Here is a 19,360-nt window from a genome sequence, read left to right as displayed (position 1 = left end):
TGTGCAAATTCAATAGTAAACCTATTTTCATCATTGCCATATACATCACTCCAGGGATATCATTAGATATAATTCAAAAATTCATAAACAAGAATTTGATGCTGTATTCCATTGAAGGTGCAAAATTATTGGAAGAGCCACTGGATCATGTATCTATAGTTCTCGCTGTGATTTCAATCTAGAATTAAATTCTGAGGCTGGAAAGAAGTTTTGTAAATTTATGAAAGATGTCTTCAATTTAGATATTAAGTCAAATACTTTAGTCAATACTACACATAATGGAACGACAATTGATGGAGTATTCACGCAGGAATTAAACTCACTTGAGTGTCAAAATTATATATCTTATTTCAGTTACCACAGACCAATAATTTTTGTGTTATTATAATATATTTTATACAAGTTATTTCATTGTACACTAGTACAATGAAAAATTCCATTCATTGTACTGAAATTATTTTTTCGCTAAAAATAATGCAGCAATACTTTTTTATTTATTTTACTGTACCAGTTTCATAATGAGTTCCTGCAGTAAAGACATTTTTAACGGCTGCCACTGTGACATTATCAGTCTCAGAGTAGGGCGGCAGCAACTCATTATGTACCTGGTACATAATTTTCTTTTTATTTTTATCTGTTTTTCTCAGCGAAACTGAGTTATGTTTAGAATTTGTTTAAAATACTTTTATGCTAAAATCGTTTAAAACCATTAAATATGCTAAGAGCAACTGCTTGAGTTTCACCAAACTTTTCCACTGAATTAGTCAAAGATGAATAACATAAGGCAACATATCACCAGTGGATCAATATGGTCAGAATCCATACTGATGATCATTGAGCAGATGGAGGGTTTTGAGATAGTTTAAGAGTTGGTGGCCAATGGATTTCTCCAGTACTCTGGAAAGAGTAAAGGTAAATGCAATTGGGTGAAAACTGGCTGTGATGGATAGATCATCTTTTTAGGAATTGATTGAATATGAAAAAATTTCCAAGCAGACGGAAAAACACCAGTGGAATAACAAAGTGTAAAAAGGTGACAGAGAACAGGAGTAAAACCAAGAATTAAAAGAAAAGTATGATGCTAGTAATTTGGATTTATTTTTAACTGAGGATGCAACAGAACTATCAGGTTTTAACAGAGGTGGGGGTATAAAGACAGCAGTTGCAAACAATAGCCAAAGCTATTGTGTTCATGTAGGCAGAAAATGAAGCTGGAAATCTGGATGCAAGCCAGTTGCATATTGCAACTGGCTTGCATCCAGTTGCATATTATCTTGAACAGCCTTAATGTATTAACTAGAAATCTAAGGTTTAGATAAAGGAGAAGGCTTTAAAGTGGAATGTAGAATAAAGGATTTCATCCCTACAAGAATAATTTCAAGAATAAGCAAATACTGACAACAGATTTAACACAGTAATCCAACCATGAAATTAAAGAACAGAAGTCTCAAAGATCAACCCATTTCTCATTCTTGTAATGCCAAACACCAAGAGGTTGAGAATAGCCATGACAGGGAGGCTCCACTGGAAAAGAGACTTATCATAAGTTGTGATCTGAGGTGTTGCAAGATGTAGTGTACTGCGCTATGTGTTACAAGCTAACTACTCTAACTATAATGCATGAGAGGGTATTTAGAAATAAGGGCAACACACACACACACACACACACACACACACACACACACACACACACACACACACACACACACACACACACACACACACACACACACACACACAAATATTAAAGTAATGAAATAATTACATATAAAGAAATAAATAAAAATAAAAGAAATGATGACAGATATAAAAGTGTACTAAAGTTAAATGAGGTACAAAAGGTTACTAAATAATATTAGCTTTAACACTGGTTAACAAAAAGGATTTTGCATCAGTTGGTACATGCTGATATGGTGGTAGAGTAATTCCCCCACTTCCAAATATCAAACTTCAGAGGTTCCAATATGTTCAAGCCTTTATTAATGCCTTTCAAACATTGATGAGGCCACTATAAATCTGTATTTTAATTGATAATTAACTACTATACTTCAATATGTGAAATGCAGCATTTGTCTGGTAGGTACCAATGTATATATTTTTTAGAATCACTGAGTGGTATGTGTTAGTTACAGTAGAAGGAGATTTACTGAGATCATCAATGCAAGAGCTAAAGGTAATCAATGATGCACCAAGTCAGCTTCATTTTCAAAATAAGATAAAACAGAATCACCAGGATGTAGAAGAGATATAAGTATAAATGGACAGAAGGTATCACAAATGGCTTTGGTAATAGACTAAAAACCTTGAATAGCAGTTTTTACAAAAGGCAAGTTTCCTACCCTTGGACTTTTCAAAATCAAATTTGGATTTATTAATAACATGTTTAAAACTATTATGAGCTTTAGTGCAGGTAGAACATGAAGCTAGAGGCTCTGGTGGTTCTACAAGTCAAATGTTGATAAGCTTTTGTTCTTATTTTGAACAGCTTTATCACATTTTATGGAATTAGATAAAGGATGGAAATTCAGAAAAAGAAGAGTAGGGAATAAATGATTTCATCTGAATAAGGATAATTTCAGTGCCAGGATCTGAACAAACATCAGGAATACAAGATTTAAAACAACAGTTCAATAAAGAAAAAGAGGAACAGGCACACAGTTCATCCCATTTCATATTCTAGTAATGCCAAATAATGCATTTGGTGCAAAAGAAGGAATACCCTTTTTGCACCAAAGTGATCCCATCACTTTTTTTCAACATCCCTTTCTACATATTGTTAATATGTGGCTCCCAAACTTGTATGCAGTATTCGAGATGCAGTCTACCCATTGCATTATACAATGGGATCATCACTTCTTTGTTCCCACGGGGCAAAGTTCCTGTACAAGACAAAAGCTCCATTAGAGAAATGACTGTAATCTGAGGTGCCCAGAGGACAGCTAATGTTAACTGCATACTTTGACAGGTTGTTGGTGCGAAAAAGCTAGGGGGGGGAGAGGTGCCTAGGAGTAAGGTTATTGTTAAGATTACCTGTTATTTTAATAGGTAAATGAACAATATATATAAGGTTAATAGTGACAGCAAAAGCCTCAGAAGTCCAATTAGCAGGGGGAATACAAGCATTCTTCTAGCCAAGGAGTTGTAACAATTTACTGATAAAGAAAAAGAAGTGGTTTTGAAAGCAAAAACTAGAGAATTGAGATTTTATCACTTTTATTTGTATTTTAATATTATATATTGTATATGCAGTACATCATTTTTTATATTTATTCATTTCATGTTCATTAAAATCTTATCAGTATTTTGTATATCGATCAGTGTATGAATAATTTTATTGCAGAAATTAGCAAGAAATCATTCCTTATCATATAGCCTTTCAGTTTCCAAGTTGTTTCCAAATAGATATTTCCAAATTGTTCTGATTTAGCACCCCAATTTCCACACCTCTTTTTTTCCAAATTGAAATAAACATATACCTTGACTAATTGACTAAATAGAGAAATCCATTTCTTTAGTGTGATAAAGGAGTGAGCTTTGCTGTTGTAGTTATGGTAAGTTCAGGTGTTAAATTCATTTATTTATAAATTAGTTCGTAATGAATATCGATTTTAATTTTGAGATATTACGTGGAATGATTAGCAGGACGTGGTGCAGAAAACCGAAAATTGTTTATAGTTCAATTTACTGTGAATATAGTTCAATTTACCGTTTTCAATATGGCGATTCTTATACACATGGAGAGTGGGGTTCGTTTCAGCATGACTAGTTAGCAACACAGAAAACTGATTATCGTTCTTTCAAAAGACACATTAGATATAAAATTAATGCTGTTTTTGTAAGCCAACTAGTCTTAAATTTGGTCAAAAATTTGTGTTTTTCTGATCACGTATGGTAAGGATCAGAGTTATCTTTTTCTCCTGTAATATAATTCCGTTCATTAGGTTAACCAAATGGATTTAGTATTAGAATGGCTAATGATTCCAGTGTAGTCAATATTTTCTATATATGTCAGAAAATAAATAAAAATAATAATGTTAATTCATCCAAAATAACATTTACTGAGTAGTAAAGAAACTTTCCGACTCCCAAGAAAAGGGACTGGTGAACACAAATGAGAGAAGGCAGAGGGTGGTAATCAATGGGTGCTGCTCTTCGTGGCCTAATGTTATTAGTGGAGTCCCATAGGGTTCGGTGTTGGGTCCACTTTTGTTTTGTATATTTATCAATGATATTGATAAAGCTATATCAGGCTTAATGTCGAAGTTTGCAGTGATACAAAGGTTGGCAGGGTTGTTAATGACAGTAATGGCAGTGTGCTACTGCAACAGAATCTAGATAATTTGGGCAGATGGGCTAAGATGTGGTAACTGAAGTTTAACCTTGACAAATGCAAAGTACTGCATATGGGTAGAAGTAACCCCAGAGAAACAAACGTACCAACTGTGTGGTACTACACTTAAGGTGGTAGAAAATGAAAAAGACCTGGGAGTAATTGTGCAGTCAGATATGAAGTTTTCTGAGCAATGCAGACAGGCTGCCAGGGCAGGTCATGGGGTTTTGTCAATGATATATAGGAATTTTGCTAGCAGGGAGAAGGAGGTGATTGTCCCTCTGTATAAGGCATTGGTCAGGCCACACCTTGAGTACTGCGTACAGGTCTGGAGGCCTCATTTTAGGAAGGATGTAGATTTACTTGAGCGTGTACAGAGAAGGACAACAAAATTGGTGAGGGGAATGAAGGGATCCTCTTACCAAGAGAGGCTTAAGTTCTGCAAATTGCAGTGGCTGGAGACTAGGAACCTGCGCGGTGATCTGATTGAGGTGTATAAGGCCTTGAATGGGTTGAGCACGCTGAATTCTGATGGGATCCTTCCACTTGTTCAGATTACGAACCTAAGGGGCATAAATTCAAATTAAGAAAAGACAGATGTAGAACAGATGTGGGGAAATTTGCCTTTAGCCAGAGGGTGGTTAATTGCTGGAACAAACTTCCATCTGTTGTTGTGGAAGTTGATAGGTTGAATAAATTTAAGGAGGAACTGGACAGGCATTTGGAGGAAATGGTGTGATTTTTTTTTTTTTTTTTTTTGGCTGATGATGCATAAGCTCATACACTTGCTTTCTTGCATCACATGCCACTACTACTACTACTACTAATAATCAACATCTATTTACAGTTTGATTCCAAACTTTTCCTCTTCCTTGTTTATTCTGCCTAGCACTGTTCTTTGAAACACTTTCCTATGTATTTAATGAAATTCAAGTCTTGTCTTCTATATTTTTGACCTTCAATCCATACATGGTATTAAAAGTACAATTGATTCTAATACTTTCCATTATATGCATATTGGTAAATATTAATACCAACCATTTTGTTGTTATTTGGTTTTTAGGAGCATTAGCAACTAAGGCCATATTGCTCCAGGATATGCGGTGGTCATTCCCTGACCTTTCCGCATCCTCCGTATTTGGTGGGGACGGGCTCGAACCCCGGTCTAATCAAGAAGTGTGTGCTACGCACTGCTGCTGCTCCTTCCTACCTAGCTACGGAAGTGCCAATCAATCATTTTGTAAAATTTGATTTCACAAGAAAGCAAGCAACATCAGCCAAAAAAAAAAAATAAATAAATAATAAATAAAAATAAACTCCACTGAATTTGCCCATTCCTTCTAATATACAGGATGATTCACTACCAGTGCGACAAACTTGCAGGAGGTGTAGGGGGCACAAAGACGAACTGGAATCACACAGCATTGCAGAGTCCGAAATGCCTTCGTCATGTGGTAGAAGATGTTGAGCGGGAGGTCACGTGAACAGCGATCCCGCTGGAAGTCAGCATTTGCGAACCGTTTCTGTTGAAGAAACCAAGTAACAAAAGTCCTCAGGAGTGGATAATCCGCAGGCTCCAATGATTGGACGCGTTGCAGATGGTATGAACTCATTTGGTTTGTTGACAGTATCCTCCATATAGTGAATTGGGAAATACCCAATCGTTCGCCTATCACTCGAGTACTCGTACTCGGATTGCCTTCTGCAAGACGTAGGACATTCTCCTCATTGTCTGGCGTCCTCATCGTTTGCTCTCAATTCATGGTACCTCTCGTGAAACAACCAGTCTCACGTAACCTTCTGTGCACACGTGCGAAAATCGTATGATGAGGAGCACGTGCGGGAAACGTTCTCCTGGTACAAGTGCAGAGCGCGCACCCATTACAGTCCGCTACTCCATATGCGAGGTGCATGTCAGCCAGTTCAACGTTTGAATACTCGTCCATTCTACTGCCTCGGGAACCGGTTCGCAAATGCCGACTTCCAGCGGGACCACTGACTTCCCGTGGTTCACGCGACTTCCCGTTCAACATCCTCTACTGCATGACAAAGGCATTTCAGACCCAGCAATGCTAGGTGATTCCGATTCGTCTTTGTGCCCCCTACACCTCCTGCAAGTTTGTCGCACTGGTAGTGAATCACCCTATATATATTTTTAAATCCTTTCATTAATTTATTTGAAATACCTACTTTCACAACCCCAAGGCAATTTATAACAACAACCAATTAGATTCTGGCTGAAGGCAAATTTCCATACTGCTTGACAAAATTAACAGAACACGTAGAAAACATGGTTTAACTTGCACACCTTGCGATGAAGTAGAACAAAATTTGGCATGATGGTGTACTACAGAATAATGATGAAATGTGGAGACAGCAAGAAACTTTGGACAGGTTAACGGGATATTTATAGTGGTTGTATAAGAATTACCAAAAAGTCACATTACAGAAGTTGACATAAGATGCTCAAAAATATGGTCATATGATCCCCACCTCAATGGGTAAACAGGCCTGACAGTGGTGAACCAAGTTTGATGAAAGGGTGTCTATAAGATTCTGTGGAAACATGCAATGTAATGCAAAGGCTGTCGGCATGCAATGTAATGCTAATGCCCAAGGGTGTCCCACACGTTTGATCGGATTTAAGTCTGGTGATTGTCTTGGCCATGGCAGTTGTTGGATATCTTCAGTTTCAAGATATTCCTCCACCACTTGAGCTCTATGTGCAATGGCATTTCTTGCATGAAAAGAAAATCTGGGCCAACTGCAATCCTAAAAAAGTTGCACATATGGTTCGAGGATATCTTCTTGGTACTTCTGCACAGTTACGGTACCCCTATTAAAAACATGAAGGGCCCATTGATCATTATTCCACACCACATGAGAACACCACCTCCACTATAAGTGTCCCTTTCTCTGATGTTGGAGGGATGGTACAGCATTCTTCATTGTCTCTAGATGAAATAAGGTCTAGGATCTGTTTGTAGGCTAAAACAGAACTCACCAGAGAACAAAACTGTATCCCATTTGTCAGGCTTCAAAGTCACATACCCATGGCACCAGTTTTGATGAGCTCTTTGGTGGTTTTGTGTTAATGGGCTACAAAACAATGGTTTCCTTGCATAGAGTCCACATGAATTGAGTCTTCTTAACACAGCCCAGTTAGAAATGTTTTCACCTATGGCCGTAGTAACATCAAGAGACAGTTGATGACAGGACATTGTATGGTTCCACCTTGCTATTAGAGCCAGATAGCAGTCTGTTCTGGTTGATGTAGCACCCTTGAGTAACCTTGGCTAGCTCTTCTTGTAATGGTTCCTGTCTCTTGAAATTGCTTCCAAGATGACACTACATGACACATTAAGCCAATGTGCCACCTTCGCCTGCAACTGCTTGGCTTCAAGTTATCCAATGGCTTGTCATCTCAAAGAATCATATAAACAATAATGACTTGTTATCCTGAGTACTGGAGATGTGGCTAGCCTACTGAGTAAACCAAAAAACAAGATGATGTAGTTGCAATCCATTTTCATAGGTATGAATAATTTGCATAATGTGCAGTTCTTTTAAGATGGTAGATTTGTTTCTATTGGATACTCAGAATTTGCATGTTATATCAAATATTAGCCTTTTTTAATAGGCTTTCAGTCTGCTTTTAGCAGATTAAAAGCGTACTAAAAAAGCTTACTAAACGCCTTGGAAAATGTATACAGGCTACTGAAGGAAGTACTATAATGAAATGAATGAAAGAATAAATAAGATCACCAGAATCTAAAAACCCCTGAATCCAAATAACTGAAGTGCCTATGATCTTTGGAAGTCTGAAAAACACAAAGTGGGCCTCTCTATACAAATTATTATATGCAGCAGCACAGCACACAGGGTATGAAATTGTCAAATGGCTAGTGAAGATATTGACTAACCATTTGCCAAGGAATCACAATTCTTTAAAAAACTCAGAAGAGCTACTAGGCAAGCTAAAAATATCCTATTCTGCAAAAGTGATAGTCTAACCTGCTTTGGAAACATTTTCAGGAAATCATATGAGTTGCGGCAGGAATAGATGAGAATATAGTAAGAAATGGCTGAACAGTTGGCTGTGAAACATTAGCAGACAATTATGGAACAAAATTGTTAAAAAGTTTTGTCGTTAAATATTTAAAAATTCTAAAATGTTATAATATGGTTTATCTACATACATTACTCATCAGGTAATGAACCGTGAGTTTTTCCTTTTGTTTTTATTTTATTTTTTTACCTGTCTCAGATATAATTTAAGAACATTTGCAATGACATTGGGATGAACATCTGACAGATCCACAAGTTCTGCTCCACTCTCAAATGCCTGGCATAACTTTTCAACTTTGGACTTCACACCTGAAACTCTATATATACCCTTAAAAAAATGATAATATGTTTTAAAAATCATAAGTTTCTTAAATGTTAAAAAATAAAATAAATAATATTTATTACAAATGATAAACATATTTATTTTTGACAAATTACATACGAGCATTATTAAATAATACTTAAACATTAGTAATAATTAAAAGTTTCTTTTATGTCACTTACATAAGAATGAATTCTAAAGATGATTAGTCCAATTAAGGAAAATTTCAATCTAGATATTAGAATATTTCTGACCAGTGAAAATTTGTAATCTGTAGATGGAGTACTGGTTTTCATCTTTCAGCAGATCTGACATAGTATAAAGTATATGTGAATATAAAAAACTGTTTCACTGTGACATTTCAGTTGTGATGTGAAACCACATATCAAGGAAGATATAGACACCATAAAAAAAAAAGATTAAACTTATAGGGAGGATTCAGAAGGGTAAGCAAATTCATGAGGTCTGCTGCTGAAAATCTGCATGAAGAATGGCTTAAAAGGTGTGGACTGAAAAGCTTGGGAACTAGGCAGCTTAAGGAATATCGGATTAAGACGTATAAAGTCTTCAACTGCTCAAAATCCACATGAAGAATGGCTTAAAAGGTGTGAACTGAAAAGCTTGGGATCTAGGGCAGTTTAGGGAAGATCGCATTAGCATTAGTAAAGGCATATGATGCAAGAAAGCAGGCTTATACAGCATCAGACATAAAAAAAAAAAAAAACCTTCTCATTTCACCCATCCACTCACTCCAAATGTTGATTTAGTTCTGCCCTAAATCTATTTAAGCTATCAACCTCCACAATGGCAGATGGAAGTTTGTTCCAGCAAACAACCACCCACTGGCTGAAAGCAATCTTCCGCACATCTATCTTACAACTGTCTTTCCTCAATTTGAATTTATGCCCTCTCAGGCGATTATTCTGAGCAAGAGGGAGAATCCCATCAGCACTGAGCATGCACAAACCATTCAAGGCCTTATACACCTCAATCAGATCACCTCACAGGTAACTAGTAAAAGACACTGTAATTTGCAAAACTTAAGCCTTTCTTCATAAGAGCAACTCTTTGTTCCATTCACTAATCTTGTTGCCCTTCTCTGTACTCATTCCAGCAGCTCTACATCCTTCTTAAAATGAGGCCTCCAGACCTGTATACAGTACTCAAGGTGTGGGCTGACCATTGCCTTATACAAGAGGATAATCACCTCCTTACCCATTGCCTTATACAAGTGGATAATCACCTCCTTATCCCTGCTAGAAAAATTTCAGTATATCATTGACAAGACACCACGAGCTACTCTTGCAAACAGTCTGCACTGCTCAGAAAACTTCACATCTGACTGCACAACTAACACCAAGTCCTTTTCATTCTCTGCCACTGCCAGTGTAGTACCACACAGTTGATACGTTGCTCTGGGGTTACTGTTTCCCATATGCAGTACTTTACATTTCTCAATGTTAAACTTCAGTTGTCACCTCTCAGCCCATCTGCTCAACTTTTCTAGATCCTGTTGCCGCAACGTATTGTCATTAGTGTCATCAACAACCCTGCCGACCTACGTATCTTCTGCAAACTTAGACATTAAGCCTGATATACCATCATCAATATCATTAATAAATACAGAAAACAACAATGAACCCAAAACTGAACCCTGGAGGACTCCAGGGTTCAGTTTTACGAACCTAATCACATTAGTCCACAAAGAGCAGTGTTCGTGCCCATTGATTACCACTCTGTCATTGATTACCATCCCTTTATCCATAGCAGTAATTTGCCTCCAATGCCACACTGCTCAATTTGTGCATTGGAGCGTGGCATTGGAGGTACACAGCTCAATTTTTGCAGCAGTCTTCCATGTGCAATGGTATCAAAAGCATTTCTAAGATCCAAATATATGATATCAAAATTATTCTTTGCATCCAGTTCTTTTTGTGACCACATCATAGTATCCAATCAAATTGGTCAGACAAGACTTCCCCTTAACAAACTCTTGCTGTGTACGAGCTATAACTGAAGGCTTGTCTAGATGATCCTGCAGTGCTTCTTTAACCAGTGCCACCATTAATTTCCCTGGAACAGAAGTTAAATTAACAAGGCTGTAATTACTGTAATTACTGAAGTCCCACAGGGTTCGGTGTTGGGTCCACTGTTGTTTTGTATATTTATCAATGATATTGATGAAGGTATATCAGGTTTAGTGTTGAAGTTTACAGATGATACAAAGGTTGGCAGGGTTGTTAATGACTAATGGCAGTGTGCTACTGCAACAGGATCTAGAAAATTTGGGCAGATGGGCTAAGAAGTGGCAACTGAAGTTTAATCTTGACAAATGCAAAGTACTGCATATGGGTAGAAGTAACCCCAGACAAATGTACTGTGTGGTACTACACTTAAGGTGGTAGAAAATGAAAAAGACCTGGGAGTAATTGTGCAGTCAGATATGAAGTTTTCTGAGCAATACAGACAGGCTGCCAGGGCAGGTCATGGGGTTTTGTCAATGATATATAGGAATTTTGCTAGCAGGGACAAGGAGGTGATTGTCCCTCTGTATAAGGCAATGCATTCCTCCGTAGCCGAGTGATCAGGAGTGGGAGTGCAGTAGCACACGCTCTTTGAGTAGACCGGGGTTCAAGCTCCTGACTGCTGAATACGGTCGATCTGCCAACCCGCAATGGACCAGCGTGGCAGATTACAGTCCATTTTCCCTCAGCATGAATTGTTGAGGAGGCTTCCATCCTGCAGTGGGTTGATAATGGCTGCACTTTACCTTTTTTATAAGGCAATGGTCAGGACATGCCTTCAGTACTGCATACAGGTCTGGAGACCTCATTTTAGGAAGGATGTAGATTTGCATGAGCATGTACAGAATAGGGCAACAAAATTGGTGAGGGGAATGAAGGGATCCTCTCACCAAGAGAGGCTTAAGTACTGCAATTTGCAGTGGCTGGAGACTAGGCATCTGCGCGGTGATCTGATTGAGGTGTATAAGGCCTTGAATGGGTTGAGCACGCTGAACTCTGATAGGATCCTTCCACTGGTTCAGATTACGAACCTAAGGGGGCATAAATTCAAATTAACAAAGGACAGATGTAGAATAGATGTGCGGAAATTTGCCTTTAGCCAGCGGGTGGTTAATTGCTGGAACAAACTTCCAACTGTCATGGAAGTTGATAGGTTGAATAAATTTAAGGAGGAACTGGACAGGCATTTGGAGGGAATGGTGTGATTTTTTTTTTTTTTTGGCTGATGCTGCATAAGCTCATAACACTTGCTTTCTTGCATCACATGCCACCACCACTACTACTACTACTTGTGTCACCCTTTGATTCTCCTTCATGAACTGGGATCACATTTGCACACCTCCAGTCCATGGGCATCTGCCCTGAGTCCAAGGAAGCTCTCATAATTATGGTTAAGAGTTTCCTTACTTCCTTTGCTGCCTCCTTTAATATAATATTATGTTTATCTTCGACAATTTTCCTCCACTTTTCTCTCAGTTATTACAAAATCACTGCCAGATTTTAATTCACCTCTGCCATTTCCCTCCCTGAATAACTCCTCATGTGCGAATGTAGATGCAAAACACTCATTTAGTTTGCTAGGTATCTGAGCAGGATCATCAACAGTCGAACCATCGATATCAAGTGGACCAATCTGATTCATCCCCTTCATTCTAGAGTTTACATAAGTAAAGAATTCTTTGCTGTTTTTCTTTGCAAGGATTTCTTGTAATCACCCTTCGATTGCCTAACTTCCTTTGTAACTTGATTATAAACTAGCTTATATCTGCCCTAGGCTTCTGTATCACCTGCTAATTGGTATGTATCCACGCATTTTTCTTTTCTGCCTCAAGCCTCATTAGTTCATCTGATATTCATTTAGGCCTAAACCTTCAACAATATTTCTTAGTTGGTATGAAAAGCCTAGTAGCTTCCAAGATTAATTCTTTGAATGCTTCCCATTTTGAATTTGCAGTTGGTAACATCATCAATTGGTCCCACTGTATAGAATTTAAATGCTGTCTCAGACTATCGTAGTCACCTTTACGAAAGCAATAACCCTTCCCTTTACCCCTGATGATAGTTACCTCTTTGAGTAAATGTTACTTCAGCATACTGCCATCACTGCCACCTAGTGGCTCCTTTATTTGCAGATTCTTAGTGCATGAAGAATCACTACTGATAATCAGATCAAGAGGATTACTCTCTCTCTAGTTGCCTCCCAAACATGCTGCTGTAGAAAACAATCATCCAATAAATTCACAAAATCCTTGCTAGTGTGTGAGTGACCAACCCACAAATTCCAGTCAATATATGGGAAATTAAAATCCTACATTATAAGACACTCTGATTTACTGGCCCACTGTATTTCACTGTACACTTATTTATTATACTCATCAGAGTCATTATGTCTATAACACACTCGTATTCTCAATTTTGCTTTCCCAGTGCTAATTCACAACAAACTGGCTCGACATTGCTCTGTCCACTGATTTCGACTGATAGTACTTCCTTGGATTTTATGTGTTTCTTAACTAATAGCATAATCCCTCCTCCCATCCCTATCCTTCCTCTAAACATTTTACTCCCCAAATTCCATTTCTGCATTCCTTATATCTGTGTGACACCACGTCTCAGATATCCCAACAACATCTGCCTTTGATGTTTTGACCAACACCTCAAATTCATCAAATTTATTTACCAAACTCCAAGCACTGGTGTATACACAAGTATACATGCACCTGTTCCTATTCTTAACAACCCTAATACAGCCCATGTATTTACTTGTTCTGTAATGACTCCCAGCAGTCTCTGAAATCTCCTGCTCCTTGTTTCAGCAAAAGAAGCAGTGCAAGAATCACTTTCACTTCTGCCAGCAGCTACTGTTAATCTATTAGCCCATGTATCCCCCCCCCAAGCTAGGAGTCTCTATTAGCTCATGTATCCCCCCCAACCTGCAGAAGCAGTCTCTCCTGTTAAGAAGCACGGATCAGGCTGAGAAAAATTCTACCCCTTGTGCCTTGCACAATCTCTCCAGGGCTGAATTGATCAACAAGGCTCTCATCATATACTCCCTCCTATCGTGTTTGGGCAGAATTGCAGATGCTTTCAAATTCAACCCTAACTCACGGCTTTTTTTCAACATTGATCTGTACTTGTTAAGTAATAGTGCCACTCTCCTACTCTTAATAACACTGAGGTGTATAAGGTCTTTATTTGTTTTTCATTTCATTTATCTATGAAAGGAGATAATTAAAATGAATGGTGTTCTCACTAGTAGGTGAGACAATAACCAGAGAGAGTATTAAAGAATGGATCTCAAGTTTACCTTTGGGGAGTGTGCTGTAAAACAATGGAATAAATTACTTCCTAATGTGGCAAAGGCAGGGAGTTTATCATAGTTGGCAAATGTAGAATAGGTCTGCTTTCTTGCATCTTTTGGTCATTCTAATTGTAATGCTAAAGCCAAATTCATTACAAATATGCTAAGGAAATCATGCTTCAAAGTAACTATAAAAAACAATACCAAAATTTGCCAAGTGTGACCTTGAGCTTGCATAAAAATAGAAAACAGATAAAGGAATTGTGTCAAGTGGGCTACCAGCAATAAAACAACCAATGCAAAAACTAAATAAAATCCTATAGACAGACGTTCTACAGGGACAATCTGTTATATACAATGAAGGTCCTTTTGAATGAATGAAATTTTATATACAATATAAAATGAAGGTCCTAGACTAGCTGCACAGCATATCAGTCAATTGCTGTTGTAAAATTGCAAAAGTTAAATGTATAGAAGTTTGTTAGTCATTCAGTATTGCTGTTAGTCTTTCATGTTGTATTGCCGTGTGCGTTTGAATTGTATACATTTTATTATGATTTCTAATTGTGAAAAATGTCATTGGAACATTGTGTAAACATCAAAATTTGCCAGTGCTTAGGGGGAAATTTTCTTCAGAAACACTGGAAATAATGCATCAGGTTTAAAATGGGATTCTTCATCTCATATTACCATGTTTGAATGATATCAGAATAAAAGAGGGAAGAGAAAATTTAGCAGCTGATGACCATCTTGGAAAACATTTAACTGTATGTATGCCAAAAAAAAATTGAAACGGCTGGATAAGTCATGAGTCAGAACTGCTATATGACTGTTGATAAATTTGTAGAAGCTTTAAACATTCCATATAGAAGCCTGTCATTGAATTTTAAGCAATGCTTTTTATATGTATTGGATTGCTGAGCATGCGGTGACTCAAATGCTTATCAATTATCAATGTAATGAGTGGATGATAAAATTGATGATCTGTAGTTCCTAGAGTCCATCACTGCTAGGAACAAGATATGGTATCTTGTTCCATATCAAGACTTGGAAACCTCCAAGTCAGTGATGTGAATTCCTCATCTGCCATGATTTAAAAAATACCAAAAAAAAACATCATTTCTCATGCAACAAGAACTTGGTAAACACAATACTTCTGGTGTTACCACATATCCTCTTACTCAACTGACTTCTCACCACATGATTTTTCTTTTCCTGAAAATGAAACATTTATGAGGCCACTGCTTCCACAACCAACAAGAGGTTATAGATGCAACCCAAAATCCTCTATGCACTATCCAGCTAGAATACTTCTGGAAGTGACACTAGCAATTATACTAATTATGATAAAGGTGCATAACAACTTAAAGACAACATTTTGAGAGTGGTTGTGTCTAGGTTTAGTTACATTTACTATATGAGTCAAGAAAATGAATACTATAGCAATCTACAGTAAACTGGCTTCTCTTGATAGAGTAATACTTACCATTTATGTTGTCTATCGAAATGGTTTTGGAAAACTTTTTGGATTATTATAGTGTAGTATATCACTTGAAACCCCAGGGGCTCACATCTGGTGAGTATGGGCTTGGCACACCCAGAGTCCTGAGATATCATCATTCTTCTCTTTCTTGGTGATTTCCTTTTACTTACTTCTGACTCTCTCTCTCTCTCTCTCAGGGTAACTCAGAATTTTTTTTTGGCTGGTGCAGCATAAGCCTCAGGCTTCCTTTCACCATATGGCTAATAATAATAATAATAATGTTTGAGTATTATATATATATATATAATAATTTATTGAAATTTCAGAGGGCCACCATGGGCAGGGCCGGTTTAAGAACTCTCAAGGCTCCTGACAAATTTTCAAATGTGGCCCCTATTCAGTTTAAATTTTGTTTTAATTGTTTTCTGGGTCTCTCTCTTAGTCGCATTCCTAACCCTATGTATTAAAAGAGCTACTCGAAACTATGCTCCATCACCATGTAAGAAGATTTGCATGGAGCGTAGGGGACACTTAAAAATTATAATTACATAATATATATATATATTAATAATATATACTAGGGGGCTTCGCCCACCCCTGCGCATGCTTTTCTATGTAAAATGTAGAGATATATGGAGTAAGTCAAATCTTTTCTACGTAAAAGACACACTTGTCGATACACACTGATCGATATCTAATCAGGAAATAACCTATGTAATTATTTACCTGTGCATTTGTAGTGCACGGCATTTTGAAGGTCGAATAAATATCACTATGTAATTATTTACCTGCGTTTACATAGGTCACTTAGGAAAAGGTCTTTTGTTTCAGGTTCCATAATACATGAGGAATATTGTTACATCTGAAAGAGCAGAATTAAAACATTTAAAGGACATATTTGTATAGTTTATAAATATTCCATTAATGTTCCGTTGTAATGTTTTTTGTATATTTACAAATACTGCAAACAATATTCATTAATATACAAAAAAGTTACAATGGAACATCAAATGTTAGACAAGGAAGCACGTGCACAAGGTTGTTGAATGTTATGGAGGCAGTTGTCAATAATTAATTGCATTTGTAGTGACATAATTGCCTCGCCCTCTTCTCCCATTGGCTTGAATAAATATCACTAGAAGTAAAACTTTTTTTAACGTATAGAGAGATAATATATAATTATATATATATATATATATATTATTAATTTATAATCATAAGCAAGAATTAAATTTGTTAATTATTTTTCTAAATATTAATATTTTCGGCACTTTAAACTATTTAAAGAAAGCCAAAAACATTATTTTTATATCATTTATGTTCCGTGTTTGTGGTGCTTCCGACAGCAATGTAACGTATGGGACAGAGGGTCTTTTAAAAAATTAGTTAAGATCAACAAGTGAGGCCACCAGTGTCCGCTGGGTAAGCCCATGCGTTAAAACGGACCAGACCATGAGTTCACAGGTACGAAATGTTTGATTTGTGCGTGCTGGTTATCTGATCAATTATTTACAATTCCCAAGAATACTACATTATAAGTTAAATTTGGGCAAGGGAAAATAATGGCATCAACAATTAAAGAATGCAGGATCATCTTGATAGGAGTACAGCCATTGGGAATCACAGCATAGGCCTGTTAAAGGGAGATCATGACTCATCAATCTGATTATCTACCACAAGGTTGTTACAAATGAAATGAATTCAAAAAATAATTTTGACATCATACACTTAGATTTTAGTAAAGCCTTTAATACTGCATCACATGTATAATGTAGAAATTGGAACAATGTTGCATTAGGGCCAAATAACTATGGATAAAATAAGTAGGAGACAAAGAATGGTTATAAATGTAGGAGACAAAGTATGGTTATAAATGGACATTGCTCTTCATAGGATAATATAATGAGTGTGATTCCACATGGGTTGATATTGGATCCCCTTCTTGTTTCTTAAGAAAAACAATGAGATTGGTGAGGGAAATAAAGGGGTGCTCTTACCAAGAAACACTTCAGTTCTGCAAACTGCAGCATCTGGAGACTAGGCACCTGTGAGGTGACCTGATTGAGGTGTTTAAAGCTTTGAATGGATTGGATTGAACAAGCTCAATGCCGATGGGATTCTTTCTCTTTCTCAGACTACCACATGAGGGGCATAAATTCAAACTGAGGAAGAATGGTTTATTGCTAGAACAAACTTCTGTCTGATGTTGTGGAAGTGGATAGCCTGAATAAATTCAAGGAAGAACTAGATAAACTATTGGAGTGGATGCATAGGTAAAATAGGAAGAAGGATTTTTTTTTTTATTTTTTGGCTGATGCTGTATAAGCTTACTTTCTAACATCATTTGACCTACTAATACTAAAGATTTCAAGTTTAATGTCAAAGTTTACTAATAACACAAAGATAGGCAGAGTATTAGCATTAGCAAAGGCACATGATGCAAGAAAGCAAGCTTATATACCATCAGCCAAAAAAAAAAAAAAAAAAATCCCTTATTGCACCCATCCACTTGCTCCAAATGTTTGTCAAGTTCTGAATCTATTTAAGCTATCAATTTCTACGACAGATGGAAGTTTGTTCCAGCAATCAACCACCCGCTGGCTAAAGGCAAACTTCCGCACATCTATCCTACAACCGTCTTTCCTCAATTTCAATTTATGCCCTCTCAGGCGATTATTCTGAGCAAGAGGAAGAATTCCCATCATCATTGAGCATGCTCAAACCATTCAAGGCTTTATACACCTCAATCAGATCACCTCCCAGGTGCCTAGTCTCCAGACACTGTAATTTGCAAGCCTTTATTCGTAAGAGCATCCCTTTGTTCCGTTCACTAATCTTGTTGCCCTTCTCTGTACTCATTCCAACAGCTCTACATCCTTCTTAAAATGAGGCCTCCAGAAATTTATACAGTACTCAAGGTGTGGTCTCACCATTGCCTTATACAAGGGGATAATCACCTTCTTATCCCTGCTAGAAAAATTCCTTTATATCATTGACAAGACACCATGGACTACTCTTGCAGACTGTATGCACTACTCAGAAAACTTCATATCTGCCTGCACAATTACCCCCAGGTCCTTTTCATTCTCTACCACTGTCAGTGTGGTACCACAGAGTTGATACATTACTCTGGGATTACTGCTTCCCATATGTGGAACTTTACATTTTTCAATGTTAAACTTCATTTGCCACTTCTCCAAAAGTGGAGCAGCCCATCTGCTCAACTTTTTTAGATCCTGTTGCAGCAGTGTACTGTCATTAGTGTCATTAATAATCCTGCCAACCTTTGTATCATCTGCAAACTTGGACATTAAGCCTGATATACCATCATCAATATCATTTATAAATACAGAAAACAACAATGGACCCAACACTGAACCCCGAGGGACTCCACTAATAACATTAGTCCACGAAGAGCAGTGTTTACTAATTACCACTCTCTGTCTTCTCCCACTCAACCATCCCTTTATCCATAGCAGCAATTTGCCTCCAATGCCACACTGCTCCAATTTGTGCAGCAGTTTTCATGTGCAACAGTATCAAAGGCTTTTCTAAGATCAAAATATATGATATCAAAGTTATTCTTTGCATCCAGTTTCTTTGTGACTACATTATAGTATCCAATCAAATTAATCAGACAAGACTTCCCCTTAACAAACCCATGCTGTGTCCGAGCTATAACTGAAGTCTCGTATAGATGATCCTGCAGTGCTTCTTTAACCAGTGCCTCCATTAATTTCCTTGGAACAGAAGTTAAACTAACAGGTCTGTAATTACCTGTTTCTCCCTTTGATCATCCTTTGTGGATTGGGGTCACATTTGCACATATCCA

At 37.3% G+C, this 19,360-nt stretch overlaps 1 protein-coding gene across 5 annotated transcripts in view; it reads right to left on the bottom strand.

Annotated features, from left to right (window-relative positions):
* LOC150078471 (rho GTPase-activating protein 45-like) overlaps positions 1 to 19,360 on the bottom strand; it is a 492,654-nt gene that overhangs the window by 118,979 nt on the left and 354,315 nt on the right. For all 5 annotated transcript variants that reach the window (XM_090385482.1, XM_090385485.1, XM_090385486.1 and 2 more), the window contains one exon: positions 8,589 to 8,726. In XM_090385482.1, the coding sequence (XP_090241608.1) occupies positions 8,589 to 8,726 (138 nt within the window). The remainder of the gene's footprint in view (positions 1 to 8,588; positions 8,727 to 19,360) is intronic.

This window comes from Mastigoproctus giganteus, chromosome 11 (genome assembly GCF_048544385.1).
Source record: "Mastigoproctus giganteus isolate SK-2022 chromosome 11, ASM4854438v1, whole genome shotgun sequence".
Taxonomy (NCBI): Eukaryota; Metazoa; Arthropoda; class Arachnida; order Uropygi; family Thelyphonidae; genus Mastigoproctus; species Mastigoproctus giganteus.
Note: the sequence above shows the minus strand (reverse complement) of the source record. Positions and strands in the feature narration are given on the sequence as shown.